The 27,242-nt window shown below is 44.0% G+C and overlaps 12 protein-coding genes across 12 annotated transcripts; 5 read left to right on the top strand and 7 right to left on the bottom strand.

The window, feature by feature from the left end:
• Window positions 1-468: 468 nt before the first annotated feature.
• V865_003571 (uncharacterized protein) lies at window positions 469-1,299 on the top strand (the record flags this gene model as incomplete). Its single annotated transcript, XM_066227364.1, has 5 exons — window positions 469-471; window positions 530-550; window positions 673-826; window positions 1,048-1,081; window positions 1,188-1,299. 5 exons carry the CDS (start codon window positions 469-471, stop codon window positions 1,297-1,299), a joined length of 324 nt encoding a protein of 107 aa, XP_066083461.1.
• A 446-nt stretch (window positions 1,300-1,745) lies between these two features.
• Window positions 1,746-2,793, bottom strand: V865_003570 (uncharacterized protein; the record flags this gene model as incomplete). Its single annotated transcript, XM_066227363.1, has 4 exons — window positions 1,746-1,775; window positions 1,833-1,944; window positions 2,012-2,364; window positions 2,437-2,793. 4 exons carry the CDS (start codon window positions 2,791-2,793, stop codon window positions 1,746-1,748), a joined length of 852 nt encoding a protein of 283 aa, XP_066083460.1.
• Window positions 2,794-3,130: 337 nt separating this feature from the next.
• Window positions 3,131-4,124, top strand: V865_003569 (uncharacterized protein; the record flags this gene model as incomplete). Its single annotated transcript, XM_066227362.1, has 4 exons — window positions 3,131-3,308; window positions 3,408-3,751; window positions 3,829-3,931; window positions 4,012-4,124. 4 exons carry the CDS (start codon window positions 3,131-3,133, stop codon window positions 4,122-4,124), a joined length of 738 nt encoding a protein of 245 aa, XP_066083459.1.
• A 679-nt stretch (window positions 4,125-4,803) lies between these two features.
• V865_003568 (uncharacterized protein) lies at window positions 4,804-7,322 on the bottom strand (the record flags this gene model as incomplete). Its single annotated transcript, XM_066227361.1, has 6 exons — window positions 4,804-4,842; window positions 4,916-5,773; window positions 5,927-6,654; window positions 6,779-6,814; window positions 6,900-7,035; window positions 7,266-7,322. 6 exons carry the CDS (start codon window positions 7,320-7,322, stop codon window positions 4,804-4,806), a joined length of 1,854 nt encoding a protein of 617 aa, XP_066083458.1.
• Window positions 7,323-7,803: 481 nt separating this feature from the next.
• V865_003567 (uncharacterized protein) lies at window positions 7,804-9,754 on the bottom strand (the record flags this gene model as incomplete). The annotated part of the gene is made up of 9 exons (XM_066227360.1): window positions 7,804-7,827; window positions 7,922-7,954; window positions 8,022-8,101; window positions 8,171-8,393; window positions 8,486-8,918; window positions 9,107-9,307; window positions 9,389-9,413; window positions 9,483-9,591; window positions 9,677-9,754. The coding sequence occupies 9 exons, from the start codon at window positions 9,752-9,754 to the stop codon at window positions 7,804-7,806; spliced, it is 1,206 nt and encodes a 401-aa protein (XP_066083457.1).
• Window positions 9,755-10,212: 458 nt separating this feature from the next.
• V865_003566 (uncharacterized protein) lies at window positions 10,213-10,814 on the top strand (the record flags this gene model as incomplete). Its single annotated transcript, XM_066227359.1, has 3 exons — window positions 10,213-10,437; window positions 10,519-10,599; window positions 10,692-10,814. The coding sequence occupies 3 exons, from the start codon at window positions 10,213-10,215 to the stop codon at window positions 10,812-10,814; spliced, it is 429 nt and encodes a 142-aa protein (XP_066083456.1).
• A 199-nt stretch (window positions 10,815-11,013) lies between these two features.
• On the bottom strand, window positions 11,014-14,161 carry V865_003565 (multiple RNA-binding domain-containing protein 1; the record flags this gene model as incomplete). The annotated part of the gene is made up of 6 exons (XM_066227358.1): window positions 11,014-11,353; window positions 11,457-12,391; window positions 12,503-12,940; window positions 13,019-13,378; window positions 13,442-13,682; window positions 14,103-14,161. The coding sequence occupies 6 exons, from the start codon at window positions 14,159-14,161 to the stop codon at window positions 11,014-11,016; spliced, it is 2,373 nt and encodes a 790-aa protein (XP_066083455.1).
• A 141-nt stretch (window positions 14,162-14,302) lies between these two features.
• V865_003564 (uncharacterized protein) lies at window positions 14,303-15,416 on the top strand (the record flags this gene model as incomplete). The annotated part of the gene is made up of 4 exons (XM_066227357.1): window positions 14,303-14,325; window positions 14,615-14,757; window positions 14,959-15,169; window positions 15,302-15,416. 4 exons carry the CDS (start codon window positions 14,303-14,305, stop codon window positions 15,414-15,416), a joined length of 492 nt encoding a protein of 163 aa, XP_066083454.1.
• A 498-nt stretch (window positions 15,417-15,914) lies between these two features.
• Window positions 15,915-18,055, top strand: V865_003563 (uncharacterized protein; the record flags this gene model as incomplete). The annotated part of the gene is made up of 6 exons (XM_066227356.1): window positions 15,915-16,302; window positions 16,561-17,213; window positions 17,301-17,533; window positions 17,606-17,747; window positions 17,812-17,952; window positions 18,023-18,055. 6 exons carry the CDS (start codon window positions 15,915-15,917, stop codon window positions 18,053-18,055), a joined length of 1,590 nt encoding a protein of 529 aa, XP_066083453.1.
• A 140-nt stretch (window positions 18,056-18,195) lies between these two features.
• V865_003562 (uncharacterized protein) lies at window positions 18,196-20,004 on the bottom strand (the record flags this gene model as incomplete). The annotated part of the gene is made up of 10 exons (XM_066227355.1): window positions 18,196-18,286; window positions 18,349-18,449; window positions 18,593-18,728; window positions 18,806-18,953; window positions 19,071-19,164; window positions 19,314-19,367; window positions 19,460-19,477; window positions 19,571-19,654; window positions 19,741-19,841; window positions 19,980-20,004. The coding sequence occupies 10 exons, from the start codon at window positions 20,002-20,004 to the stop codon at window positions 18,196-18,198; spliced, it is 852 nt and encodes a 283-aa protein (XP_066083452.1).
• Window positions 20,005-20,547: 543 nt separating this feature from the next.
• Window positions 20,548-23,311, bottom strand: V865_003561 (uncharacterized protein; the record flags this gene model as incomplete). Its single annotated transcript, XM_066227354.1, has 12 exons — window positions 20,548-20,674; window positions 20,756-21,144; window positions 21,199-21,362; window positions 21,414-21,597; window positions 21,647-21,739; window positions 21,799-21,851; window positions 21,919-22,111; window positions 22,189-22,611; window positions 22,676-22,764; window positions 22,825-22,932; window positions 23,005-23,156; window positions 23,283-23,311. 12 exons carry the CDS (start codon window positions 23,309-23,311, stop codon window positions 20,548-20,550), a joined length of 2,004 nt encoding a protein of 667 aa, XP_066083451.1.
• A 702-nt stretch (window positions 23,312-24,013) lies between these two features.
• V865_003560 (uncharacterized protein) lies at window positions 24,014-26,022 on the bottom strand (the record flags this gene model as incomplete). The annotated part of the gene is made up of 3 exons (XM_066227353.1): window positions 24,014-24,062; window positions 24,130-25,185; window positions 25,334-26,022. The coding sequence occupies 3 exons, from the start codon at window positions 26,020-26,022 to the stop codon at window positions 24,014-24,016; spliced, it is 1,794 nt and encodes a 597-aa protein (XP_066083450.1).
• Between the last annotated feature and the right edge of the window lie 1,220 nt (window positions 26,023-27,242).

Genomic DNA, 27,242 nt, shown 5'->3' with positions numbered 1-27,242 from the left:
TTTTTGTCTGTTACTGGATTGGCGGTGGTAATCTCAGTAGGCCACCTTCGTCACCTTGCCAATGAGACGTTCTATACTCTTGTAATCAGATCTCGTTACTTATTCAACAACGCACCCACAAGACTATTTTCTTTGTACATGGACATACACCCACATGCACAAGCACCAATGAACCTGGACTGCCCATGGAGTCTCCATTTCTCCATTTGATGGCCCCGACCCCTTCTACCAAAGTGCCATGTGCCACATTAACGAGTGAACCGGTCCTGAGTTACCGGTCCAACCGTTGAACCGTTGATTCACGGTGACGTTGTTATGACAAGCAGGAATGGAATGTCATTGGGCTTCTTTCGTTCTACTGTATCTACCTTCATCTCAAGTGGACAGGATCCATATCGATAGGTCATTATCAATAGCCATCGACAGCTTTCACCCTCTTGGACCATTACCACATACTCAGCATCTACAATGGTAAGTGTCGCAACTCTTCTCCTTACAGTAGTAGTCATCGCTGATATCTCTCCTGCAGTCTCATAAACCAATAGCAACAGTGAGTCATCTCATATCCACACCACAATCATCTAGAATCACCGGAACCTTCTCATGTCTAACCTAATAGACAGTCTATGGAGATGAATCCTGGCTGATTCTTGATAATTAATTCTCTTTTAGCTCTCAGGATTTTCGCTTCTCGGCGGTATATTCGCATACACGAAGTTCGGCTCTACCCCTTCCCTCATCGGATCGTTCGCCGTGGGTAGTGCGATGTTGTTGTCTAGTATGAGGATAAGGGATGGAATGGAGTATGGGTATGAAGGCGCAGTGGGTGAGTGAGAGTTCTTACATGGCGTAAAGCTGGGAAATATAGATGGAGCAAAAGTGGGAACTTGAGAGAAGAGCATAGAGTACGGTATTGGACTAGCTGGCTGTTAGCCGCCTGAGCTGATCAAGAAGACAACATCACATGAACCCTCCCTTCAAGATGCTCTTGTGATGGCCCTGCAAAAGTACACCGAGCCAAGCTGATATATGCCCTATCGATTGTAGCCAGTTCGATCGCCCTAGTTATACCTACATTAAGGTGAATCGCCGTTCCCTCCCCATCTCCATACCACTTCTCTTTCCGCCCTGTTCACTGCTACAGACCGATGAGTAACGAACTAATCTCCACATTGTGGGAAATACAGACGAACAATCAAGACTCGATTACCTATTCCAGCGACCGTATGCGCGTTGGCAACAGCAAGTACAGCGTATTACGTTCAAGCTCTGAGTGAATTTAAGAAACATGCTATTTAGATCGACCTTAAGGGTGGTTATGTTATGAGAGCAGGGTATCGATCTCATGTAATCATGGTCACAACGGGAGATCTGGAAAGGACTTATAAGCTATTAAGATCTACTAGGGCTGGGAATTTAAAAGAATAAAATTGTTATCCTGTATAATTAATTATATTATCAATCATGGTATGTAAACAATACTTCAATCCAGCGCAAGAAGAAGAAGATACGAAAGACCATCTTACATCATCGGATACTTTCGAGCTCGACCTCGATCGGAAGTTCTACCTCGTCAAGAGAATGTAGCTTCGTTCTACTTGATCGCACTCACTGGATCTGATCAGAAGAAAATCGACTATCTCTGGGCCAATTTCTTACTTGATACATTCATTTCATTAATTTCGGCTTACAAAATGGTATATCGCAATGCTAGGTATATTCAAGAGTCTCTATCGTTATATAATTTATAGTTGAGCAGGTTTCGTTGGCGTGTCCTATAATGGTGTCACGTATCAGCTCAGGTTACCGAATGTTGAACGGTTGCAACTCACCCTTATCATTATACTAATCCTGTGACCTTGATTCAACTTCTCTCCATTCCATACAGATCCCTCTGATGAATACGGTAAGATCGAATGCTCATAATCATATCTGATCGAATCGCTATCGTATAATTCCACAATCAGCACAAGAAAATTGCTGTGTACTATCTTCTGCATGCATGACTCACCGCTGTAGATACACACTCCCACTATTCAACCTTACATCCCATCCATCCTCTTTCTTTCCCTTTGTCCGTAATCTCAATATCCTCTCTCCACCTAACGATACCCCACATATATATTTACCGGACGCCTCCAGATTATCTACATGAGGCAAGATCTCACCTTTCGGTGAAAGGTGCAACAGGTGTGTGATGGTGCCTTCTGGCGGTATGGACTTCGACTTCGATTCTGAGTTCGGTAAGTGGGGTAGAAGCCTGTATAGCTTGGATAATGTGGTCATTAGATGTGGAGAAGGGTTGGGTGGCAGAGTTGAAAGTAGCGTTTCGCGATAATGGTGTATTACTGAATCGTAGTGACCCTTATATATCATGAAAGGGAAATTCAGGCTTCCTAAATTATATCATACCACCGCGATATTGTGTAAGCTTACCTCCTCGAATCCGTATTCCCTATCAAACAACTTTTGCAATTCGTCCACCCCCTCGTTGGACTTTGAGGTCTGCTTGCCTCTCCTTCTCCTCAATGACGAATCAGCCCTGTCTAACTTCCATAATGCCATTCCTACTAAGGTCTTACATTCTTCGATGGTAAAGAAATTTGGCCAGAATAGAAAATCATTGGGCTTGGCTAGACTGTGCTCAGAAGAGGGATTACCATGTGATCGGATAAGTGTTGAGGGAGAATGTAATGACAATGGCGGAGATATTGTTGAGGGAGTATGAACTGATCGGAAGATGGGTCTGTGAGTCAGGCCGAGCACTGATCGCGATATCGGAGGATACCTCATCATCGTCGCTTATATGGGCTACTGCGATGTTGATGTTGCTGTAAACTAGGCCTTGTCATCACTGTCATCGTTCATTGCGTCCATATCATATCCGAGATGAGATTTGACAACAAATGTCCCCGTCACGGTGGAGATGTCCGCCTCGGTCTTCTCCCGGTTAGCCGGCGGTGACTAGTAAGCTATGTATATGTATGGTGTGATGATGTTGGTAGACTCGAACTTTCTTATCAACCAAAACCAAAATCACCTTCCATTCTTGTACTTGCAACATCTTTCAACATTCCAGCCTTCCATCGACTACCCATCTGATCAACCAGTCTTCAGCATAGATCACACCATGGCAGCCCAAGCACCCGCTCCTGCTCCTCCCAACGCACCTATGGCACCCGTCTCACGATCCAGTCGACCCACCATCGTAGGTCCCGATCAACCTGAACATCCATATCCGATGAAGTTGGAGGGTACAGTGACGAAAGGATTCGGTAGAGGTGCGAGGTTTTTGGGCATACCCACTGGTGAGTATATGTTGTCTACAAACTGTGTGGCTGAAAAGATGGGATGCTGATCATATATCGATTTCAAAAAATCCCTCGCTCTTTTGCTTTCGTTAATAGCCAACCTACCCGATACTTCCCTCGACCCACTCAACGCCCTCAACATGACAGGAATCTACTACGGTTTCGCCCGTATCCACCCTTCCTCCTCTACTCCCCTACCCTCAACATACCCTACACCCATCCATTCCGGTCCTTCATCACCTTCTTTGAAACCTACTAAGCCCCCCAATCCCGATGCCCATGAACTAAGTAAAGAAGCGTTGGAAAGCATCCCTACTATTACTGCTCCCTATCCTCCTGAGCAACATGCACAGAGATGGAGTAAGGAAGATGAAAAGATCTGGCCTATGGTCTTGTCTGTAGGATGGAATCCGTATTTCAAAAATGAAAAGATAACTGCTGTAAGTGATTGTATTAAGTTCTTTGGTTTCAAGATTGCAAAAAAACAACAAGCTAATGGCTCGAGACATAATCATAGGAAGTTCACATAATGCACCCTTTCAAAGCTGATTTCTACGGTCATCACATGTCAGTCCTAGTTTTAGGATACATAAGACCTGAATTAGATTACGTCTCCAAAGGTGAGTTCCGATTCGACCGACCTATCTCCTGGTACTGAAACTGACGGTTGATTGGTTATCTAATGTATCTCATTTTGTAGAAGCATTGATAGAAGATATTCAAACGGATGTTAAGGTAGCTTTGAACGGTCTGGCAAGGCCTGATTACGCAAAGTACGCAGAAGACCCTTTCCTCACGAAAGATAGATTGTAAAGCAAGGAAAAAGAGGGATAAGAAGGGAATCAGTATACTCGATCGATTCAGAGCAACCGCTTTGACTGCCATGAGAGCATGGTAGGTTCGATAGACTACACACCACAATGCACAGTACATAGATAGTCTAGAATCCTGAATGTCTTGTATATACTTTATTCAAATACGAACATGATATGATATGATGGATATAGACAAATGAGATATCGAAATTGAGTTTTACTCATTTGAACCCATTCTGTCACAGCAAAGGAAGACAGAACAAGGCTAGCTGTGATTATGAACACATGAGATCGCACAAGGCTGATTACAATTGCGCTTCACTTGTGGTTGCTTGATCGAGCATATTAACACTTTCATTCAATTTGCATTTCCATTGCTATACAGCAAAACCATCGTTTTGAAGAAAAACAGAAAAAACAAAAAAGCCAAAAGATACAAATGATTTTGACCAATGACCAATACATCATCATCTATCTAATAACGATAACAAGAGAATAGAAACATAACGAAATGAAAACATTAGATTAAATTGATTTAGTATAGATATATATATAATAATGATAAAATATTTTAGTAGACCAAATAGATAAGTTCTTCAGGTTTTAAGGGGTATATTGGATCATTTTAAATCGAACAAAAGGGCGAAAGGTAGGAACGAAAGTGAACGTTTGTTTTTTTATTTCGATTTGTCTTTAGGTGAGAAAGCGTGTTTGATCTAACACAGTACGAAAGCAAAACATCAGTATCATTTCACTAATTCGAGTAAAATGCAAAACGATTGAACCCACCTTGGTGAACAAACTCGATTTCTTCTTCTTCACATCCGAATCAGTGGTCTTCTCCCTTGTATGAGTGGATTTAGCAGGTGTCGAAGCAGGTGTGGAAGTAGCCGACGCAGGAGCAGGGGTAGACACATCTTTAGCAGGGGTCGCAGGAGCAGCCTTAGCCGGAGTAGAAGGAGCAGCAGGCGCAGCGGCGGGTTCTGGAGTAGGTGTGATCTTATCTACATTCTTTGATTGATCCTTTTGAGGAGTGACGTTGTTAGTAGGAGCATCAGGTGCGACTTTTGGTTCTGAAAGTGGATGATCGGATCCTGCGGCAGTCCTAGCTGGATCACGTTCGGCGATCTCCTTCTCAGCTTTAGCTGATACACCAGGATTAGAAGAGATAGGTTTGGTACCGGCAGTGTCTTCCAATGAAGTCGAAGCTTTCGTTCGGTCTTTGGAAGGATCAAGATCCGATACGGTAGTTATGACTGGTTGAGGTACTTGCTGGTGATTCTCGATAGTCTCATGTTGAGCGGGAATATCATGCTCCGTCTTTTTGGGTGGTTCACCGTGGTTTAGTTGATTAAGGGTTTCAGATGGTGCGACTGAAGCTGTATCTGAGATGATCAGCTCTAATTCACAATAATCGAATGGATCAGACTCACTGGTAGGCTCAGCGGTCTTAGGTAATGGGACATCTGAAATACCAGTAGTATCCTTTGAAGTACCAAGTTTCAACTCATCTACTTTCTCTTGTAAGGCGTCAACAGCAGAGGCTGAAGGGGCGGTACCGACGGGCGCGACAGCATCGGTGGGAGCGTCGGTCTTATCGAGAGTGTTGATGTCGATTCCCTTAGCTTTGGCTTCCTCGACTGAGAGCTGTGAGCGGATCAAGGCACTAGGTCAGCAATATGCTCAAACAAGGTCGTTGGGTATGGTCCAATTGTCAGTCATGCAATTGATCAATTGGTCCAGTTTATATATTGTATTTTCTCATTTCTGTGAATATGTGAAAGCGGAAACTCCACTCACAGGTCCAGTATGAGCGATATCCAACCCTGTGATATTCTCAACAGCCACAGCAGCATTTCCAACTACCGCACCGATAGCAGCTAAAGCACCAGCAGCGAAGTCCGAAGCCTTCTCAGCTATACCCTGTTCTTCCTCGGTGGTAGGTTGAGGAGCTTCACCGATATTGGCCTGTTTGGCTACCTTTTCAATCTGGACGGGGATAGGCTCTTCCGCTAGAGGTTTAGCATTGGCTTTGGCATCGGCATGAGGTACAGCTACAGTTTCAGCCTCGGGGTTTGGAGCAGGTACAACGGGGTTGGCAGCTGATTCAGCAGGTTGACCAGCGGGAGCGGTGGTAGTGGTCGTGCTGGTAGACTTGGACTTAGGTGACGAAGGGAAGACTGGACCCCCAAGTACAGGTGCAGAACCTGATGCTGATCCAGGAGCAGAGGAAGCTATCAAAGTTGAAGGTTCAGTCTTCTGGCTTGAACTGGTTGGAGCAGGTGTATCGTCGAGACTCTTCTTAGTAGAAGGGGCAGGTACAGCAGCTGGGACAGGACCCGTACTGAGTTCACCATTTGTGGTGGTGGGAGAAGAAGGTTTATCGTGTTCGGTAGGTTTGGCTGTTTTCTCAGAAGAGGCTGGGGCAGGTGTGGGTGCGGCTGCTGCTACAGCTGATGAGGATGGTTCGGAGGTGGATATAGGAGCGGGAGGGGCAGTGTAGACGTTGTTCATGTTTCCAGCAGCGTCTGTGTGGATCAAAAATGGCAGATTAATATCACTTCTTCGATAAAAATGGATGCCCAGTAATGTATAGGACCTTCGATGACAATACTATCGTTAGAGGAGACCAAGGGAAAACTTCAAACTTACCCCACTCTTTAGCCTCATCCTCTCTGACTTTCCATTCTACCATTCCAATTCATCGATGTATCAGCTATACAACAACCTCCTGCAGATGTTGTGAGGGAAACCCCGAGCTAATTTGACTCACCCCCATCAACCACATATTTGAAAGCCTGTTTCTCACCCCAAGGTAAAGGAACCTGAGCGGTGAAACTTCCATCGGCCTGTTTCTTCAATGGCGTAGCGTCCGCTGACCAGTTGTTGAAGTTTCCAGCTATGTGAACCTGTATACGTATATTTGCACACACATGTACATGATCGGTTTCGGTTCGTCAACGAGAACGGAAGAGGGATAACCGTAATTTTAGGTTGAGATACAAGGATAAAGGAATGCGGGAGATACACTGTCAGCATTATTTCCTCTATATTGTTTTTCCTTCCTCTCAGCCCATCCAGAGAGACGTCGAAGCTAGCTAGAAACATGCCCGGATAGTGGGGGAAAGCAAGAACTTACACTCTGGGCTCCCGCTCCCCAAGAGAAAGTAGCTAAATGTTTATCGTTTGAGCTCATGGTTTTGCACTAAGAGTTGGGTTGAATCGAGTACTGGATTATAACGAAAGTATGGCAGAAGATGCAGTTTCGATCTGTAAGCTTATCTTTGTAGCTGACCTGATTTGGAGGTGCTTGATATCTTGATGTCAACAAGTGGAAATCAGGACGGAATGTGATGTACAGTACAGCTGATCAAAGAGGATGACGCTTTTCCTTTTTCCCCCTTACGTTTTGATATTAACAGTTTAATGGGAAAATAACTAGTACCAAGTACCCATCGGGCCAAAGGGGCCAGATCTAGACCGATGTGGCAATTCCCCCATAGGAGCACAAATGTAAACAACCCAACTGATGACGCACATGCTCCCGATCACCCAACCCCAACGTGGTAACTCTCAAGTAGATGATTATAACTCATTATGCATGGTACGGATGTATATGTCCTCTATCTGCCTGTCTACTCTCTGTGACATCTCATGTGCTCTGCAGTCTACGACATCTACTCGTTCCATGCAATCACAGCCTATCAGACAATGGAGCATCAGTAAACACACACGGGGCATCATCAGTAAACACACACGGGGCATATGCTTTCCCGGTTGGAAGGGTCCACTCACCATACAGAACACCCCAAATGCCATAGCAGCGTACTAACAAATCATAACAGTCTATCATCAGCATACATATCGCAGATAAGATGGCATATGCATCACTCACCTCTTTCAAAGCCTGCTTGGCACTTCTTGACTCTTCCAATAATTCAGGAATCACACTGACACTGGCGATATACAAGAAACCTGACAAACAATCCATACTCAGTCTCTCACATACTAACAGATTGGTTCAGCAGACCAATTTTAACTCACCACCAGCAGTCATAGGAATGACCAACTCCCCAGCTCCAACACTAGTACCAAACAACCCTTGTCCAACTTCGATCACCACCTCTTTATTACCGGCACCTGAGGTCTCGGCTATCCATATACCTAAGAAGGTACCTACGAACGCACCGACAGCGGTGAAGAATTGAGATCCCATGGCTTGCGACTTGGTGAAGCCCGATTTGATCAAGATGGAATAATCGGCAATCTGTCATATATCAAAAGAGGCATATCAGCAAATTGATATCAACTTGTTCCTTCGGACCTATCACAGATCATAGTCCATGACCCATCACTCACCTCATGCGGTATCTCATGACAGAACGTAGCAATAGTCGTGACAGCCCCAAGCGCAGGAGAAGAATAAAAACTAGCTGCCATCGCCAATCCATCCGTTATATTATGCGTAAAATCACCAAACAAGTTCAAATATGCCGATAATTTAAGTGATTGATTCACTTCTTTCTTGGCCTCGGTTACGTCTGAAGAGGGTGCTTTGGGTTCGATGGAAGTCACATCTGAAGGTGATTTACGAGATTTCAACTCGTTTCCACTTGATGCCGTTGATATAGCTGTAGAAGTGCCTTTCGATTCTGTCGGTCCATGAGAGTGAGAGTGAGAGTGGGAATGAGAGTGAGAATGGGAGTGGGGTTCATTACCCGCTGAAGCGTTTAATACCCTCATTGTTTTATCCAGGACGAAGAACGCTGCGAAACCTAAGAAGATTGCACCGCTACGAATTGATAGATGCGAATGTCAGCATATCAATTTTCTTTCTCTGGTCAGGACCATAATACCCTGTCTTCGTCTACCGTGTCCATAGATGAACTCCGTCACTTCTTATCGCATAGGTGAACATTCCACATTGCCACCTTCCGCAAAACCAGATAAAAATCCTTGGTAGAGGAAAGATGAACCCACCCAATTACTATATTCCTCTTTTCCTCCACTTGCACCGACCTCAAACTTCCATCCTCCGAATGACCTTCACCGAAGAAAGAGTGAGGCACTAGATGCAGGAAGACATCTCCGAGTAACCCACCAGTCGCAAATGCGATCATCGTATTGAGCGAAGAGGGTTCGAGGGTGGCAGGCACAGCTAGGAGGATGAAATTGGGTATTCTACCAATTCCAAACACATGCCACATGAATTAGGGATTTGTGCGATTCGGATTGTAGTGACGGGAAGGAAATTGGACATACGATGATATGTAAAATGTTGCTAGTACTATATCAACCCATCAAATTTAGCACTCCGGTGCTATATGAGTTTGTTTTGTTTGACAACGACACTTACTAGAGTTATAAGCTGGACTTTCAAAGGGGAACAGCGTAGAGAACAACTTCTTCATCGATGTTCCGTGTTCAGCAGGATTATGCGAGGGTGTATGAAAGAATTCTTGAGCCTATACGAGCCGATGAGATACTCTATCAGAAGAGTCGCTCATACATCAAGGGAGAATACAATTAGTAGTATACATGTGTACATACCTTTTCGGATTTACCCAATACGACAGCTGAGAAAGCCAACAATGTGGCTATAGCCAGTAAGGAGCGTCTCGATATCATCTTGTTATGCTTGTGACACTGTTGCTTATCAGCTGATTAGTCAAAGAACAAAGCTGTACTTCAGATATCCAAGTTGTCCATGAACATGTGTTGATGTTTTCCACGTCCAAAAGAAGTTGACATTGGTCGCGACGATCCAAGCGTCAGTCACTCGTTGGCGTCGAGGTTGGACGTGTCAGCGGTGATCTCCACTTCCACTGCCACTCGGGGTGCATCGTATGACGTCAATCGTCCATTTAGCCGGATCAGGATTTGTTAGGATTTAGGATCCAGACTGATGATCATCGTCCGTTCACTCCAATGACACAGATACACTCGTATATATCGCATTCACGCTACTCCTCAACAGTTGCCATTACTTTACTCACAAAGTATCAGTTCAAAGCTTAATCGATCAACACAACAATCTCAATCTCAATTTTCAATCCTCAGATTCGTATACAACAGCCCTATCCAGCATGTTCCCATCAACCAGACGAACCATTTCCATCCTCTTCCGAACCCCCCTCATTCCTCCTCCACAAGCTCCACCCGCCGTCGAACTATCCACGTTCACCTCGTCCGCCGGACCATCAAGGATGAGCTACAGGAGGACGATATCCAACATCTCGATAAGAGGATATGCGAGCGATAGGGGCAAACAGGAACTCTATAGTGATGAAGGTGGATCGACAGGTGCAGGGGTAAGTCAAACGAATTGTGCATATTATCGAGATCGTACATTCAATGCTGACATCCGACCATGTCTGCTCTTGGGTATGTAGACAGACGACGTAGCTCATACAGACGCTGCATTCAACAAAGATCCCAACCCTTCTTCATCAGCGAAACAAGTAGAGAATGAGGTAAGGTTCTAGATTGACTATCATCGCTATGACACCTTTTAGAGGTTTGAGAGTATACAAGCTGACATCTGGTACTACTATCATAATCACAGTCCGGTAAAGATTTCACCAAAAGATCATCCGCAAATCCAGATTACTCTTACTCACCAGGTAAACAGGGTGAGAAAGGTAGCGAAACTCCTCTGAACACTTCCAAGGAGGAGGCTAAGAAGTGAGGGAGAGTAAGGGGGGATCACAACCCCCAGTTCACTCATGATGAGTAATAATGGTATTTGCGATATTTAGTCATGCGCTCCAGTGAAATAAGTATAATAACAGAACAAGTCATAGTAATGTAACAGATTCAACCATGCATTTATTCATACAATCTGCTATATAATCTTACCATACAGCACCTCAGATACTACGATGCCACTAATCCAATTCCAATCCATCATTTTCCTCGGCCGCTTTACCACTAAATTCCAATTTCCTCTTCTTCCTATTTGCATTCGCACCATCATCATTCAAGAACCTGACATCCCTTCCTACCTTCTCTCTCAAACCTTCCACATCTACATCATCAGTCTCTTTCGCCCACTCCAAAACTAAATGTCTACCAAGCAAATGAGTATGTTTCAATGCCTCCATCGCACGTGAAGCTTCAGTATGAGTGGTAAATTCCAGAAAGGCGAATCCTCGTGTTGATGCTGATCCCGTTGAAGTGGGGACGGATTTCCGAGGGAGTCGAAGTGATTTCAATTGACCATATGCACTAAACAAACGACCAAAACAAAACAAAACATCACCCCATCAGTACACAATTCTTCATACCAGAAAGAACCGGTAGGACATGAAGACAGAGAGATATCACTCACCTAAACAATTCCCTAACTTCCTTCTTTGAGATTTCAAACGGTAAATTCTTAACCAACAATTTCGTAGATTTCGTTTTTCCTCCATTCCCTTCTTTGGTATCTTTATCTTTCTCTTTCTGATCATCTTCTGTACCTCTCTGAGCGAATTTGACTTGTAGTACTTTCCCATCGATTTCGAACCCTTCCAAAGCTCCAAGGGCCTTCGTAGCATCTTGACGAGTTTTGAATCCTACAAATCCATATCCCATACTCAATCTCTCACCACTACTCGATTTAGGGTTGATCTTCGTCTGTACTCGAGCAAATGAGAAACCAGGTAAAGAAGAAAGTACAGCATTCAATCTTGGTGTGGTAGTAGTGAAATTCAAGTTCTTTAAGAATAGAGTCGAGCCAGCTTCGTCATCCATCGATGGTTCTTCTCTGATTTCATTCACCTTGTCAACCAAAGCTTGAGCTTCCTTCAATTCTTTCTCTGTCGTGCTCATCGGTTGTTCAGCTGAAGATGGCGATTCTTTGAACATCCCTACGGGACCTTTCTCAAGATACAACACAGCATTTCCTAATCTTCTATATGCCAATGCTCTAAATGCCTTTCCGGCATCTACGGGATTCTCAAATTCCACTACTCCCAATGTTCCAGAGGGAGGTAACAGTACTCTAGACAATTTACCATGCGAAGCAAATAGGTCGGTCAAAGATTGAATGGTAGTTCCAAAAGGTATATTCTTAACCAAGATTATTGTTTGTGATCGGGGTACTTTCGGCTGAAGGGCTTCTAAGACTATACCAGCATCTTCGAAATATTTCTTAGTCTCTTCGATAACCGTGGTCTCGGCCAAGGCGAGCTTGACAGCTGCATTTCCCGAGTCTCCATTTAGTAGTTCGGATTTACTGATTCCCATTCGACTGGATACGGAAGCTGCTACTGCGTCGCTCTGTATTCGGTTGTCAGCCATGTCTATATATATCCCACCCCATGTAGATATATCCCTAAAGCAGGGTTGTTCACTTATTCTAAAGGGCGAGGGCCAAGAAAATCCACTCACATTCATGTATAGCGTAGCCCAATTCAATCCCTTCCTACCATCCTCTTTCCTCTTCTCATCTACGTTCTTCTTAACCTGACCTTTCTGTTCATCAATTTTACCTAACACTTTACCATCTACCACTCCACCACCGTTCGCGGTAACCGTTTGACCGGGTTTAGGTCTACCAGGTAACACATGTAACAGTCTACCTTGGAAGGCAGTCTTATCTAGATTTTTATAGGCTTGAAGGGCATCTTCGTTATTATGATATTGTAAAAAGGCCGTTCCTAATGGTTCACCCGTTGTTGATGAGGTAGGTAAGTGAATTTCGTCGATTTGACCATATTTGGAGAAATGAGAGGATAATTCAGAGGAGGTCACGATGAATGCTAGATTTCGGATGAATAGTCTTCCAGTTGAGAGAATCAATTCTTCGTCGGGAGATGTTTTGGTACTCTACATACAATGTTTGGTGTCAGCAATCCGACTTACATTAAATTTTATGGAAAGATAGAAAGACGGACAAATACTCACGGAGGTCTCTCCTTCACCTTGTAACGCTTCATTCTGTCTCCTTCTCAACCATGCAGCATCATCATCATCCCCTTGTCCTTCCGCTATTTCCTCAGGTTCAGATGACTTCTCTTTACCCTTCTTGCTCTTCTCCTTCTTCGACGTCGAAGCTTGTCCATCAGCCACCCAACCTTGTTCACCTGGTACTGCGTTTGCCGTCGACGCAGAAGCATCAGTAGATGAAGAAGGATCAACACCTTTCATAACATCCATAAATTCCTGTAACCTCTTTGAGGGTCCAGCAACAGCATTAGAACCAGTCTGTACGTCCGTTTCTTTCGACTTGGATTTCGAACCCTTTGCAGGAGCAGGAGCGAGTGGCTGCATGTCACACATAAAATAAGCGCCAAGATCCATATTTGGTGAGGAAGGAGAAGAGCTCACATCATCTCTTACGAAATCGACTTTGACTTTCCCACCTCCAAATTCAAAAGTACTGTCAAACCAATCCTTGACCTTTTGAGCTTCCTCGGCATTCTTATACCCCACAAATGCAAATCTCCTTTTGGGGACCAGCTTGAGATCTGTAATGGTGCATGATATGAGTGATTTGGGCTTGGTCAATGTCGATCGGAAGGTATCTTGTTGGATTGAGGAAGGAAGATTCAAGAAGATTAGTCGGGACCTGAGGTGAATGGGTCAGCTCTCGACTCCGTACAAGACATGACAACAATCACGAATAGCTCACATGTCAGAACCAAGTACAATATGTTGGTGCCAGTGCTAAACCGCTAAGGATGGAGGAAGAGGGGCTAATCAATAATGGAAACAGCTATGGGAGTGTATCACCGTCTAGCGATCACAGAAATCCGAAAATCAAAAGTTAATCTCCAACTTGTCAACAGAAATCTTTAAATTGCCACCCCTCGCCTCCACCCGTCAACGGCGACGACCGCCGAACGAGACCAATCACTTTTGCGTAAATAGGCTGACCACATAGAGGTGATCTTGGGTTTGATAGGAATCGTCTTCATCGCTTAAAACAGCTCTCTTATATCCGATAGCGCTTCTCACTGTTCCTGTGCCACACTCTCTTTCATCCTACAGTGCCAGGTGATTTTCCGCATTCTCCGCCCACCATAGACGTTTCCCAGCATGTTGCATGGTTTTGGCACTACACTGTGCTATCGATACTCCTGCTGCTTGCTCTGGTCTCAGGATTGCGATTGCAGGATTTTCAGCAAATACATCCAAAAGTCATCTAGTCTACCTTTTGCCTCTTCCTTCATCCATCAATAATTCAAAATGCCAGGTGTTCGTGACATCAGGTGAGTCTACGGTCCATCGTCAGCTATAGCAGTAGAGGAAAGGTAGAAGCAGCGGAAGCAGAGAAATGGATTAGAAAAATTGTTGCAACTCGGATGAACATCAAGATCGTCAATAGGAAAAGGTCGACAAGCAAACTGAGGAACATGCACTGTGATACAGTGGGAGAGCTATGAGAGAGGAACATATAGGAAGAATGAGATTAAGCTATCAGACAAAGGAGATGGAAAATGTCGTGGTGTAGATGATCGATGGGACGAAATGCTAATCCAATATCCTCTCGAACAATAGTGCCGAGTCCTTCATCAAGGCTTACTCATCCCATCTTAAAAGATCCGGTAAACTCGAGATCCCAACATGGGTCGATATCGTTAAGACCGGTGCTCAAAAGGAATTGGCACCTTATGATCCTGATTGGTACTACGTCCGAGCTGGTGAGTGTGGTTTTGGTTTTGGTTTGGGTTTGGGTTTTGGATGGAGGATGTAGAAGGAAAGGAGCAGATGGGATCTGGTGGATGAGGAGTCGAGCATTCGTTTTGTTTCGTTTCGAACGAAAGGGCTTTATCGTGGATTGTGGAGGATATATGTCATTGCATAGTAGAGGATCATGCTAAATCTGCGAATACTTTGAACAGCCGCCATCGCTCGACACATCTACCTCCGAAAACACGTCGGTGTAGGTGCCCTCGCCAAATTACACGGTACCACCAACCGAAGAGGTACCCGACGATCCCACCACCGAGACTCCGCTACCGGTGTGCAAAGAAACGTTGTTCAATCCCTTGAGAAGATCGGTGTGCTCGAAGTTCACCCTGATGGTGGTAGAAGAATCTCGCAAGATGGAATGTGAGTCCTGGTTTTCCATTGTCACATCTCTCGTCGCCCAATTCATCCCAATCATATCTGTCAAACCTACCACTCCGCGTTTGTGGTGCTTATGAGAAACGGTCGTACTGATATATGTGCATCAATTTACAGGAGAGATCTCGACCGAATTGCCACTGCCGTCCTTGAAGCTGAGCGAGAAGAGGAGGAAGAGGAGGAGGAAGAAGATGAGGAAGAGGAAGAGGAGGAAGAGGCCGACGAAGAGTAAACTAATTCTTTCCACATCAAAAGGGAAAAAAAGGGATGATTTAGTTTATTTTCTTCTGCGGTTCTGTTCTTATTACTTTTCATATATACATTTGATCTGGTTATGAGATCATACGTCACACTGCACGACCACCGTTGTTACAATTGTCGCTTCCCAGTCATTATAGGAGGAGTTGCGCCGAGCTGGACTACAGGATTTGAGGAAGATTTTTTCGTAGCGCAGGACAATAAAGCTACGAAAGTTTAACCTTCTTGTTAGCTGATCCATGGACAGCCATAGTTTGGACCTGAGTGTTCGTGTTCGTGATCACGTTCGATTGCATGTTCTCGGTTGATCATCTGCGAGTAACAAGGAATTTTGAACGTGTGAGCTTTGTGACGAATGGTTATGATATCGACGACCTCCACTTAAGTTTACCTCGACCCAAAAACTTAAGAAACTTGCATTAAATTTCTCAACTTTGTTCATCACATCAATTACGTTCACTCCATCAGCACCATGAGTACAGCTGCTGTAGCCCCTTCCACACCCTCAGGTGCAACAGGGAAAAACGCAGCTAGATCACGAAACCTAGCCAATCAGCGAAAATATGCCAACCCCTTACCTATCCTATTTAACACCCCTTCTTCGTCCTCTTCTGCCTCTTCGTCCAGATCCAGCTCTACTTCATCATCAAGATCCCTCTTATCGTCATATCTTCCTTCGGCGAGAGTAGAAGTACCTCAATGTATAGGGACGTTCGACCCTATAACTCGATCAATATGGATCGAAGATGAACGATCAAAAGAAATCTTATTCACCAAAGGGTTTTTCGGGAAAGGTAGTTTGAGTAGGAGTGAGCCGTCCTGGAGGGAGAGGAGAGTAGCTCTGTTAAAAGGTGGTGCAAGTGAGTTATCATCTTTTCTTTCGACGCCAAATGAATTCAAGGTATTCTATCACCTAATCGTACCCAACGGTGACCCCATTTTATGATGAATAAACTTTTTAACAAGCTCAACAGTCTCACCTTCACATGAAGGAATGATGACTTTATTCTTCTTCTTCTTTATTTCTGAGAAATATCCTACCACGATTACTATAACTTTCAACGGCTGTGTTGTTCTTCTCAAGTGCAGTGCTGATATTTACCAATAATATGTTATAGCCCTAGCAGCAGAACAGATGAGAGAACAACGTCGTATAGCCCGTAAACAATTCAAGATTGATCGAGCAGCAGCAATGTTGGACGCTGCCAAACAGGCCGAAGCAGTATTAACCTCTTCTGTCCGTGGTTCATCCTCATCCATACCTGGTTCGCCATCGCCGCTTGGCTCATCTCTGGGTCAAGCTTTAGAAGAAGAGCTGGAGGAAGGGAATGAAGAAGTAGAAGTAGATGATGAAATCAGACCCAGTTCTCCTACACCTTCCACTTCAACGACAATGACTACAGCTACAGATAACACGGTGATAGATCCTATGAACCTTACCCCGCAAACTTTTCTGGTTAGACCTACTAGACCGGACTCGAATAGGAATAGAGGTAGGAAAGCGTTCAAGAGACGTCCACCACAGCCACCGTCTACTTCCTCATCTCAACCTCAGCCTGAACCCCCGGCTACAGGGGAACCTGCCAAAGCGGTGCAAACTCCTCAGCAGGCACAAAGATTAGAGATAGAAGAGGACGATGACGAAGATGAGGGAGAAGACCTGTTTGATGAGAGTCTGGTAGAAGAGATGGAACATCTTCAACTGAGTTTGGAAGAAGGACTATTCCTGACGTTGGGTTTGGGCGTGTTGAGAGTATTCGATCCTACTTCTGTAAGTTTGATATACCATACCGATGTACCACAGTCTTCCCTAAGGTATCTGAAGGCGACATTTTGCTGACTGTTCTCGTGTATATAGCAAACTTACATCCCCAACGGTCCCGCCCTCCTCTCGTTACTTCTCACCCCTCCCTCCACGCCATCTTCGATATCCACACCCACATCCACACCATTATTACCAGACGATCCAATGTTGGTCTCATACATAGCATACCATCATTTCAGATCTTTGGGATGGGTAGTAAAAGACGGTATAAAGTTTTGCTGCGATTGGCTATTATACAGACGAGGTCCGGCATTCAGTCATTCTGCGTATGTCGAAAATACTCCTCTCCGCATAGAATTTAGATAAATAAGATGCTGATTCACTATACACCCTGATAGTTTCGCGTGTGTAGTCATACCAGTCTATGAAGATCCCTCAGATAAAGAGTCTTCACCGTACGGCAACGAAGATTGGTATGAGGAGAGGATGAGTTGGAAATGGATTAACACAATAATGCGAGTCAATGCTTTAGTACAGAAGGTAAATCACTTTTCTCACGCGATCGTACATCGGATGATGCTTATATGTTTTTTTTGGTGTTTAGACCGTCATATTGGTATACGTTACCATACCTTCTTTAGGATCTTTCAACGAATTTCTTAAACTCCAAAATGGGTATTTGGATCCTACCAAGATTGATTTTAAGAATTTGTTAGGTAGATACACAATTCGTGAAGTATCTTTGGTAAGTTCTGAATTTCACCAGTTCTCATTGGCTGAGAGAGTACTGACAAGTTGAGTATCGTATGAAATAGACACGGTTCGGTCCTAGTAGAAGAAGGGATTAGATATACTCTACTCGCATTGCATCGCACTACATGATTATCTATCTTATTGCTTGTATCATATCTGTCTATGAAAATAATGATCTATAGTCAAGTACCGTACCTTTCCGACAAAATGCGGATCGAAGCATTATTACTTCATTTCATAATTTCTTGACTCCCTTCTTCAAAGCCTCTTGCACTTCGGGTGTATCTTTCACCTGATCCCATACAGGACGAGGAATCTCTACCATCCTATCAACGCATCAAGCACATTAGCCATAGCCCAGAGTGTCTAGTAAGGGTTGTTCACTCACTGATTAGTCCGTGAATATGAGATCCCACCTAGTCTACCGATAGGTCTCAGTTTCTCAGTAAGAATCTTGAAAGGATCACCGGGATCGAGCACAGATTCTCGCTATACAAGCTCAAAAGCATCAGCCCATCTCATTTTTTCCGACATGTCGTATGCTTTTACGGTAATTTGTCGACGTCTGGTATGGTAAGTTCTAAATGAGGGAGAATGAAAACGAAAACGAAAATGAGGATGAGAACACTCACAATGTGAAATCTCCTGACTCTACCTAGAATGATCAAACTCGTAGAATTCCCTTGATCATCCTTCACCTCATAAGAATGCTGTAAATTACATTCCATCGAGAATGCCGATTCGCCCACACGAGGAGGTTTGATCGTCCTACCGTATACACACGTTCGTCAAAACAGTGTATCATACTAGACCATACAGGAGGGGGGAGGATGAGTCGTACTCACTCTGAAGATCTTTGAGTCAGACCTGACAATACCCATTCGTCCACTTCAGGGGGACAGTCCACAGCAGTATAGTTGGAAGCTTCAAGGAATGATTCAGAGATGATTGATATACAGAATTCCTTGGTAGTTAGGATATTATGGTTCGTATCTGGAATTTAAGATTAGTCAATCTCAGCCAGTCAGGTCGTATAAGATGAATCACAAAAACCGAAGACTTCGGTATCGAACACATCAAGGATGCTAGTATCTTAAAGTTTAAACTAACCCTTCCATCCATCTTGATGGTTCCCTTTTGCTACACTTATCATGACGATCGGCGGATTGTGGGCGCACACGTTGAAATAGGAGATGGGAGCGAGCTATGTACAATAGTGCAATGTTGATAATCTGGGTCAGCCAAGTCAAATTCAATGATGGTTCCAACATGTCCTCAAATCTGAAAGAAAAAAGGCTATACTTTCCTCCAAAGCTATGAAGAAACGATGTCATACCGCTACACTTCACTTACATTGGTTATACCATCTTCACTTAGGGTAGATACGAAAGCGACTGGTCTTGGGGTCTATTCACCGCGAAAATACAGGCTCTATTCAGTTCATTTGCCATTGTCTCGATCTAATCGAAGATCAGAGAATCAGAGAAAATATCCCTTACAACACCCGAAATCATCATCTATCGAGTCCACAATCAACAGGTGAGACAGGTCAAGGGGATTTTCCATCAGCTGGGTAATGCTCTCATGAATAGAATGTCAACACGGTTTACCTTGTATATATCCGATTTCTCTTCCTTCTCCGGTATAACACTTCTAAATCCATCTTTACTAGCTTTGAATTCTTTCGAGTATGGCTGAAAAAAGTGGGTTGATTTTGTTTTTTCTTCAATCCTCAGCTAAATGCTCATAGTGCAATTCTCCTTCGTGAGGCAACACTCACAAGACCATTTAGTCCTTGTCCTGGGCGGAAATCCGGTTCGGCAGTCTTAGTATAATGAGGTTTATACGATATGTCGAAATCGGGTCGGGAGGCTTCCAGCTCTATCACGTCAGAAGAATATCAATATCTTATTCTCTCTCTGATATACCGCTTGTGCTATTGATATTCGATGAATAGAGGTATGTGAAGTAGGAAGGAGAGGAGGCCGTCAAGCGGGACTAGACGGAAAGCTCGCCCACCTTTGAATGGTTGATGTTTCGTCATCTCGATAAACCAGATTATGCAGCCACAATTCTTCTGACCGATATACACAGACTGACTATGTCTCGCCGTTTAGTTAGATACAATGTAAGTTAAGATATTCGAAAAATAGAGATGAAGTCGCTATTCATAGATACGTGAATCATGACGATATCATTTCATCGATCCGGCTTTTGAAGTGGACTTCCTCCACTCGATCACATCATAGTTTACTTTTCCAGCGGAATCTGCGTCCGTTCCAACAAAAAATGTTTGCAACATGGTTTCTCGGCCCAAGCTATGTATACTTCACAACGAGATTGATGGTAGTGTATCATAATGATGATATCGATGCATACGCACAATGCATCATTCATTGAAGGGTCTGCTCTTCGCTTTACATTACTGCTGCTCCCCGCTCACATCCACTCGTCCTTTGAACAACAACATCCTCACAACTAGCACAACAACATCTGAATTCTTCCACTCTTGACTTGATCCACCCTTCTTTTGTTTCTTCTCCAATGTCATCGTATACGTCCATTCCTCTTCGACACCCCACTTCAATTAAGAATGGAAAGGTGCAAAAGCCTTTTTGAACTTTTGAGCATCTTCTTTATCTTCCGCTTCACTCTGTGAGCATTCCTTCCAATCGATCCTATGATGATAACCCAGAAGACTTCCTAGTACCATTCTGCATGGGTACATTGCATACCAGCCCATCAGCTTTTCCTTTTCCAAATGTCTCATTCGACCTAGTTGGATGAATACTCACCTTCCAAATTGTAAATCGAAATTTCCTTTCAACAGGTGTACCATCTTCTTACCGTTTGGTAATTCCACTTTGAAGTAATTGCCTTGTTGACCTACTTTAGCCAACGCTCGTTCAGGTTCCAATTCCCAATCCAATCCTTGAGCTTCACCGGCTTTTATGAACGAGTCTTCGACTTTATCGGCCAATTCTTGAGGAATAGGTATGACTTGAATATGTGCATGACCACCTCGTCCTGATAATCGTCCAATCTCGAATGATACTGGTACAGCCCCGTATGAAGCATAACAAGCTTTGAGTGACGATTTGAATGATTCCAATTCGGATATAATGGACATGGCATCTTCTGCTGGGATCGATAGTAACGTTGGGTGATGGGCGATTGGGATGATCTAGGCGGACAGATTGTCAGCTCGTTTCAGATTAAATGGAGATAGTCAGCTCACCAGGACATGGCCTCCACCTGGTACCAATGGCTTTTGCCCCCCTTGAGCGATATGTTTAGGTAGAGTAGGGATCAGCTGTCCTCGAGGAAGTGTCACGTATGTCTCTGAACCAATAGCGACGATAAGATGTTTGGTCACTTTTGGGTTACTCAGACAGAACCAGCCTAAAATGAGATGTTAGCTGAGATGCATTCGGCCATCAATATTTAGCTTACATTCGGCTGGACCTAATTCCTTTCTTTTGCTTTTCGCCTCTTCTCTCTCCAGGACTACCGGACAATCCTTGATATAATGCGCATCGGGTATACCGCATGCTCGGCAGACATAACCTTGAGGAGGAGGTTTAGGTCCTCTTGGTTTATCATCCTTCTGCGGGCAATCTTTGATGAAATGATCAGGCTGAAAGGGCAGGTAAGCGGTATCCGAACATTGGGATATTGTCACCTACAGATTGACAGATCTTGCAGACATATCCTTGAGGTGGTTTGGAATGATCTTTAGCCTCCCTATTAGTCTTTTGAGGACAGTCCGTGATGAAGTGCTAGAGGTAAGAACGGGGTTAGCATTATGGTATTTAAACAGGGAATGTTCGTTACTTACACCAGGTTGAGCGCAGATCTTGCACACGTAATTATCAGGAGGTACTGCTCCTTCTGCGGGATCAGCATCATTGGTAAGCTATAACTATTCACGTCCTTCGGCCGTGTGGATGCAGCTTACCTGTTCTTCCTTTCTTGGCTTGTTGACCACCAAAGATGTAATTCTGATCTTCCAGCGGCCCTCTTTTCCTGCTCGAGGTGGAGGAGCTAGAAGGTGTAGAAGGCATGACGTATGGATTGGGAGTGGCATTGGCGGGTTTGGCAGGCAAGGGTGAAGTCGCCGTTTGAGGTGGAAGGGTGAAAGCATAGAACCACTGAACATCACACATACATTCATTAGCTAATCTCGTTTGAAACAAGATCGAGCTTCACAGCTGATGGTGCAACTTACCCTGGCTTTCTTTCCTCCTGTAGGAGCTTCACCACCCAAGGCACCAAGTTTGACAGCTCGTGTCCATCTTTCTTCTTTGCCAGTTGGACCAGTCCATCCCCACGGTTCCCTCTCCCAGAATCCTTCACCATCACCCCATAGAAGATACCTGGGTTTCGCTCTTCTCACTACCTCTTCCAACGGTGGGGCAGATTGAGCCAAGGATACACCTGAGGAAGCATATGATGGTGATAGGGTTGACAGATGTGGTGGAGGTGATGAGAATAGTAGTAAGTCTACACCTTGGAAAGCACTTGGTAAAGCCGATGCCTCCTGTTTGGCAGATGCGAGTGATTCGGATGGATTGGCGGTCGCACCAGTAAGTATGGGGTGAGAGAGAATGGTAGATATAGAATCTTTCGATATTACAGGTGAGAATTGATCCTATAGATCGATGATCAGCTGCGCCCCTTCGATAACTGATAATGAAGGTCAGCTGAAAACTCACTCCAATAGAATCATAGCCTTCTTCAGTGAAACTACCTCCTACGCAAGCTATCTTGAGTCCTTGAGCTGTAGTCAAGACTGATGATTTGCCTATATAAGATACAGTGTCAGCTGCAGGGACCTCATCTCCTGATGGTATTGTCAGCTTACCGAGATAAACAAGGTTATTCGCAACTTCCCCACCAGTCTTGATGATTTGTTCTTTGACTAATTGAGGTAAAGGGTATTTGCCAACGCTGAAGTAAGTAGGTACTGGGACTACACCGTATAGATGACAGAGATGAGCTTGTTGATCGATCAAAAATGAGGACGAACTAAGGGCTAACTCACAGCTCAATCCTCCTATTTCCTTACCATCACTTCCCTCCCTGAACAGATCACCCACAATTACACACGCATCGAATGGTCCATGCTTGCTATTGATCGCTGTTATCTTAGATACCAATGTGGTAAGTTCGGATAAAGGTGATCCTATAGATAGGCTAAGAGGAAGGGGGAATGATGATTTTACACAACATCGGGTTTGGGTTGGGGCAAGGAGAGGAAAGGGAAAGGAGAATCAGCGATGCGCTTCTACATACTTGGATATATATGGAAGGTGTACTGACATCTTGAGAGGTTGAGTCTGCTGAGCCATCTTGAAGTTACAGGTGACCTTGCTATCAGAATGATATGGTAGAGAAGAAGAAGGAAGGGAAAGAGGAAACAAGGTATTTGTGTGTTGAGGTGGAAAGTTCAAAGTGGAGGAAATGTCAGTCGTCAATCGTCAATCGTCGCACAGACCCAAGTGTGGCATCTGTATAAGCCTGTCTGATCCATACTACAAACCTCCATCTTCATATCTCACTCATACTTGTGATTGCATTCCGATATACAAACACTCTCATCAAAGATAGGGATAGAGCACAACGTAACTAATAATCTGACAACCTGGTGGAATAAGCAAATACAAGGTAAAGTACAAAATATGTCAATGATATGGGATATTTCTTTTTCGGTAGGACAGATAACTCTTGTTTCATAACAACCAAGAGGTAAAAGTAGAAACAAGCAAATAAGCCTCGTGGACAAGACGTGTACAAAAGGTTTCAACTGGGAATCTCGAGATTTTAAAGTAGATATACAACTGATTGTACAATCAAATAAGGAGAAATGAATGAAGTTGGAGCTTATCTTGCCCTTATCCTTTTGATTCTGATTTTACTTTTGCTTTGGGAAAAGAGCGATTGCTGTTTCAATGACGCGAAGGAAGTTGAGCAGGGATGGATCATTCCAGAGGATCCAGGTCATGTTGATGCTGTAGATAAGTGGTTTTAGTTGTTCATGTATTTGAGTTCCATTACTTGTGGCGACTTATGACTTCTACACCAGCGGCACTCGAAGTCGTCCTGTATCCGAAACTCAATCAGTCACCTTGTATCAAACCAATAGTAGTAGTGTTATATCATCACTCACCTAATATCAATTTCTTCCTCTTCATCATCATCGAAATCACCATCATCTTCATCCTCTTCTTCTTCATCCTCCTCTTCTTCCTCTTCATCACTGGGATTATCATTGTTCTGACTCTCCTGCGCGAAAGGATCCTTCAATTTATTCGATTTCTGAGCAGTCGTCCCTGAAGGGATCCTCATAGCTTGAACCACATGATCACCTTCTTTCCTTTCGTCCACCAAAGTCTTAGGGGCATGTATAGCTTCTGAAGATACGTTAGGTGGTGTGGGTGTCATTCTCTCTCCTTTTGGTCCCACGTCCATGTTCATGGTGGATTTCGTATATTCCGATTGACCATGCGAGTTGGTACTGGGTGAGTTCGAGGTATTATCAGAATCTGCCGATACTCTTATAATAGGTGTAGGGGGTAATTCCGATATTGCAATAGCTGGAGTCTTGAGATCACCAGTATTGATACCCAAAGCTGATTTCTTCAAATTCAGATCCAATGAAGAAGTAGAGGACGAAGAGCTTGTTGATAATGCTTCTTCTACTCCAACACCATCTTTACCGTTCTCCCGTTCTTGTGCTTCGGGAAGGCCTTGTTCGCTTTGTAATTTCTCTTGTTCCTCCTTTTCTCTTTTCTGTCTTTCTCTCTCTTCTCTACGTCTCTTCACCCAAGCCATCCCACCTCCATCATCGTTATCACCCAGGAACCCTCCCTTACCCGATGGTTCCTCGGTAGTACGCTGTGCTACCTGACCCTGTCCCCACTCAACAAAAGCAGGTTCATTCTTCTCCCTGATCCTCCTCTCTCGCTCGGCAGCTTCCGATGCTCTCCTCGACCCGTATACCCGCCCGTTCATCATTTTGATCGGAGTGGTAGAAGGGGAACTACTCAGCCTACTACTGTAGGAAGATCCTGTACCAGGTTCCAAGGATGAATTACGTCGATGACCCGAGGCGGTATTGGGGTTTGAGTTTGAGCGTGAAGATAGGAAAGAAGTGACGGTAGGTGGAGAAGAGCCTTGCATACTGTTCTTACGCTCTGTCTCGGACGTCCATCGGAATGGAGAGCTGCGATGGAATGAACAATAATGATTAGCATATTATCTTGCCTAAAATCGGATCAGAGGTCGTGAACTTGATTTGGTAAGATTTAGATCGTTATGGTCTGATATGATCTAGTGAGGGGCAAAGGGGATAAACAGAGATTGCGACTTACGACCCAATGAATCCACCTGTACTAACACTCTTCTTCAACGGTGCACCCTGTGGATAACTCATGGAACTATCTTCCTTATCTTTTTCTTTATCCTTGATTGGATTTTTACCTGTCAAAAGTTTCTTTGATACTTTCCAACTACTACTCAAACCCATACTCTTACTCCACCTTCTACCGGATTTACCATCTCCTTCATCCTCTTCTCCTCCTTGTTCTTCTTCATCCGAATCATCTTGTACCGCACATTCATCATCATCTGGGGTTGTATGATCTTTAATAGACAATTGTCTCTTCTCATCGCCGTTCTCATCTACTTGGTTTGTCCACGCTATGTTCCTTCCTGTACTTAGACTTCGGGGTCTTCGAGGATCAGGTAAAGGTGCGAATCGAATTTTCAACGATTTGGCATTAACATTGGGCGTGTGAATACCTGAGATTGGTGAAGGGATCGGCGAGTGCGAATAAGAAGATGCAATTTCCTCTTTCTCACTGATTATCGATGATGGATCTGAAGGTCGTCTAGCATGTGTGTTGTAAGATCCCAATGAAGAATCGATAGACAGTGTGGGTTCGGAAGCTCGATGGACATTGATTAAAATACCTCCCTTGGGAGCCGTTTCGACAGGTGAGAATGCTGGGTTGGATGGGATGAGTAAAGATGGTGCGGTAGGTGATGTACCCAATGACATGGTTGAGTGGATGTATACACAATAGGTTGAATTACTAGTTCGAGGTGGCAAGATTTCGACGAAAGGGACGGAGGGGACAATGATGAACGTGGGAAAATGATCCCGATAACAATGGTGGTTATGGTATCTCTCCTGAGTGTGTTGTGGTTGCTGATAATACTTTAGTATAAGGATGAGAGTAGATAGATGATATGATGCGATGGTTGCTGTTAATGCTGTGATTGTAACAAGCTTTAGGTGTGTGAATGAGTCGTAGTGGTGCAATGATGAGGTGGTACAAGTGACAAGTGGTTACGTTACGCTTTTGAGGGTGATCGGGAATTGAACTGTGTTTTACTACCGGTGATTAAGGTGCTTGCTAAACCAGATCTATGGTTTGACTGTATGTATGTATGTATGTATGTATTAGGATTGAATGGATGGTTGAGTGTTGTATAAGGATGTTATCACTCTATCATCCGTCGTTATCGTAGCTACCTTTTGCTTTGCCGTAGTGGAGTGATGTCACCTTGATCCGAAATACACTAACCCCCTCCTTTCACGTTGTATCAATTAGCGTAGTGTGTTCAGGTGATTGACGATTGATAATCTGCCTGTTGCCCCACTTGACTGGAAGGTATGGTACGCAACGCAGCAAATCCTGTTTATATGCTGTGTTTGAGTGGTCGTAGTTGCAAGTGGAGTCGAATGCGTGAACAGATTTGGATATGACCGTTGGCCAGCAATGCCAAGACAATTGAGTGATTTTTACGATTATGATTTTACACAGCTTGGGATGAAATTAGAATCGTCGGCTTGGCTTTATCGTTATGTTTGAATTAATCTTATCAATAGATCGATCGTGGATGATTGCTTAACTTATGATATGATATGATATGATCAGATATTGAATAGATATATACATGAGAAGATACGAGTAGGATGGTAAATATGTACACATGAAATACACCGGTGATCAGTACGAGTACAGTACCAAATGAGATGTCGCCTTTTAGCGTGCTTTAATCCTCATCCATCTCCGTACTCATATCTAAGAGACAGCTATCCGGGGGAATCTTTTACCTGTCCATCTTCCCGTCCCTCTCAACACGGCCAAACAGGCTCCGAACGAGAGAAAAGAGTCCAGTCAAGTGACGAATTGATCAAGAGTTGGAAGGGCGATCCTACCAAAGAAGGGATGGTGGTGATATTCAGGGTTTGACCTCCTTTTTCCTGGATCT

This window comes from Kwoniella europaea, chromosome 1 (assembly GCF_036810445.1).
Source record: "Kwoniella europaea PYCC6329 chromosome 1, complete sequence".
Classification (NCBI taxonomy): domain Eukaryota; kingdom Fungi; phylum Basidiomycota; class Tremellomycetes; order Tremellales; family Cryptococcaceae; genus Kwoniella; species Kwoniella europaea.
This window is presented reverse-complemented; position numbering and strand designations above follow the sequence as displayed.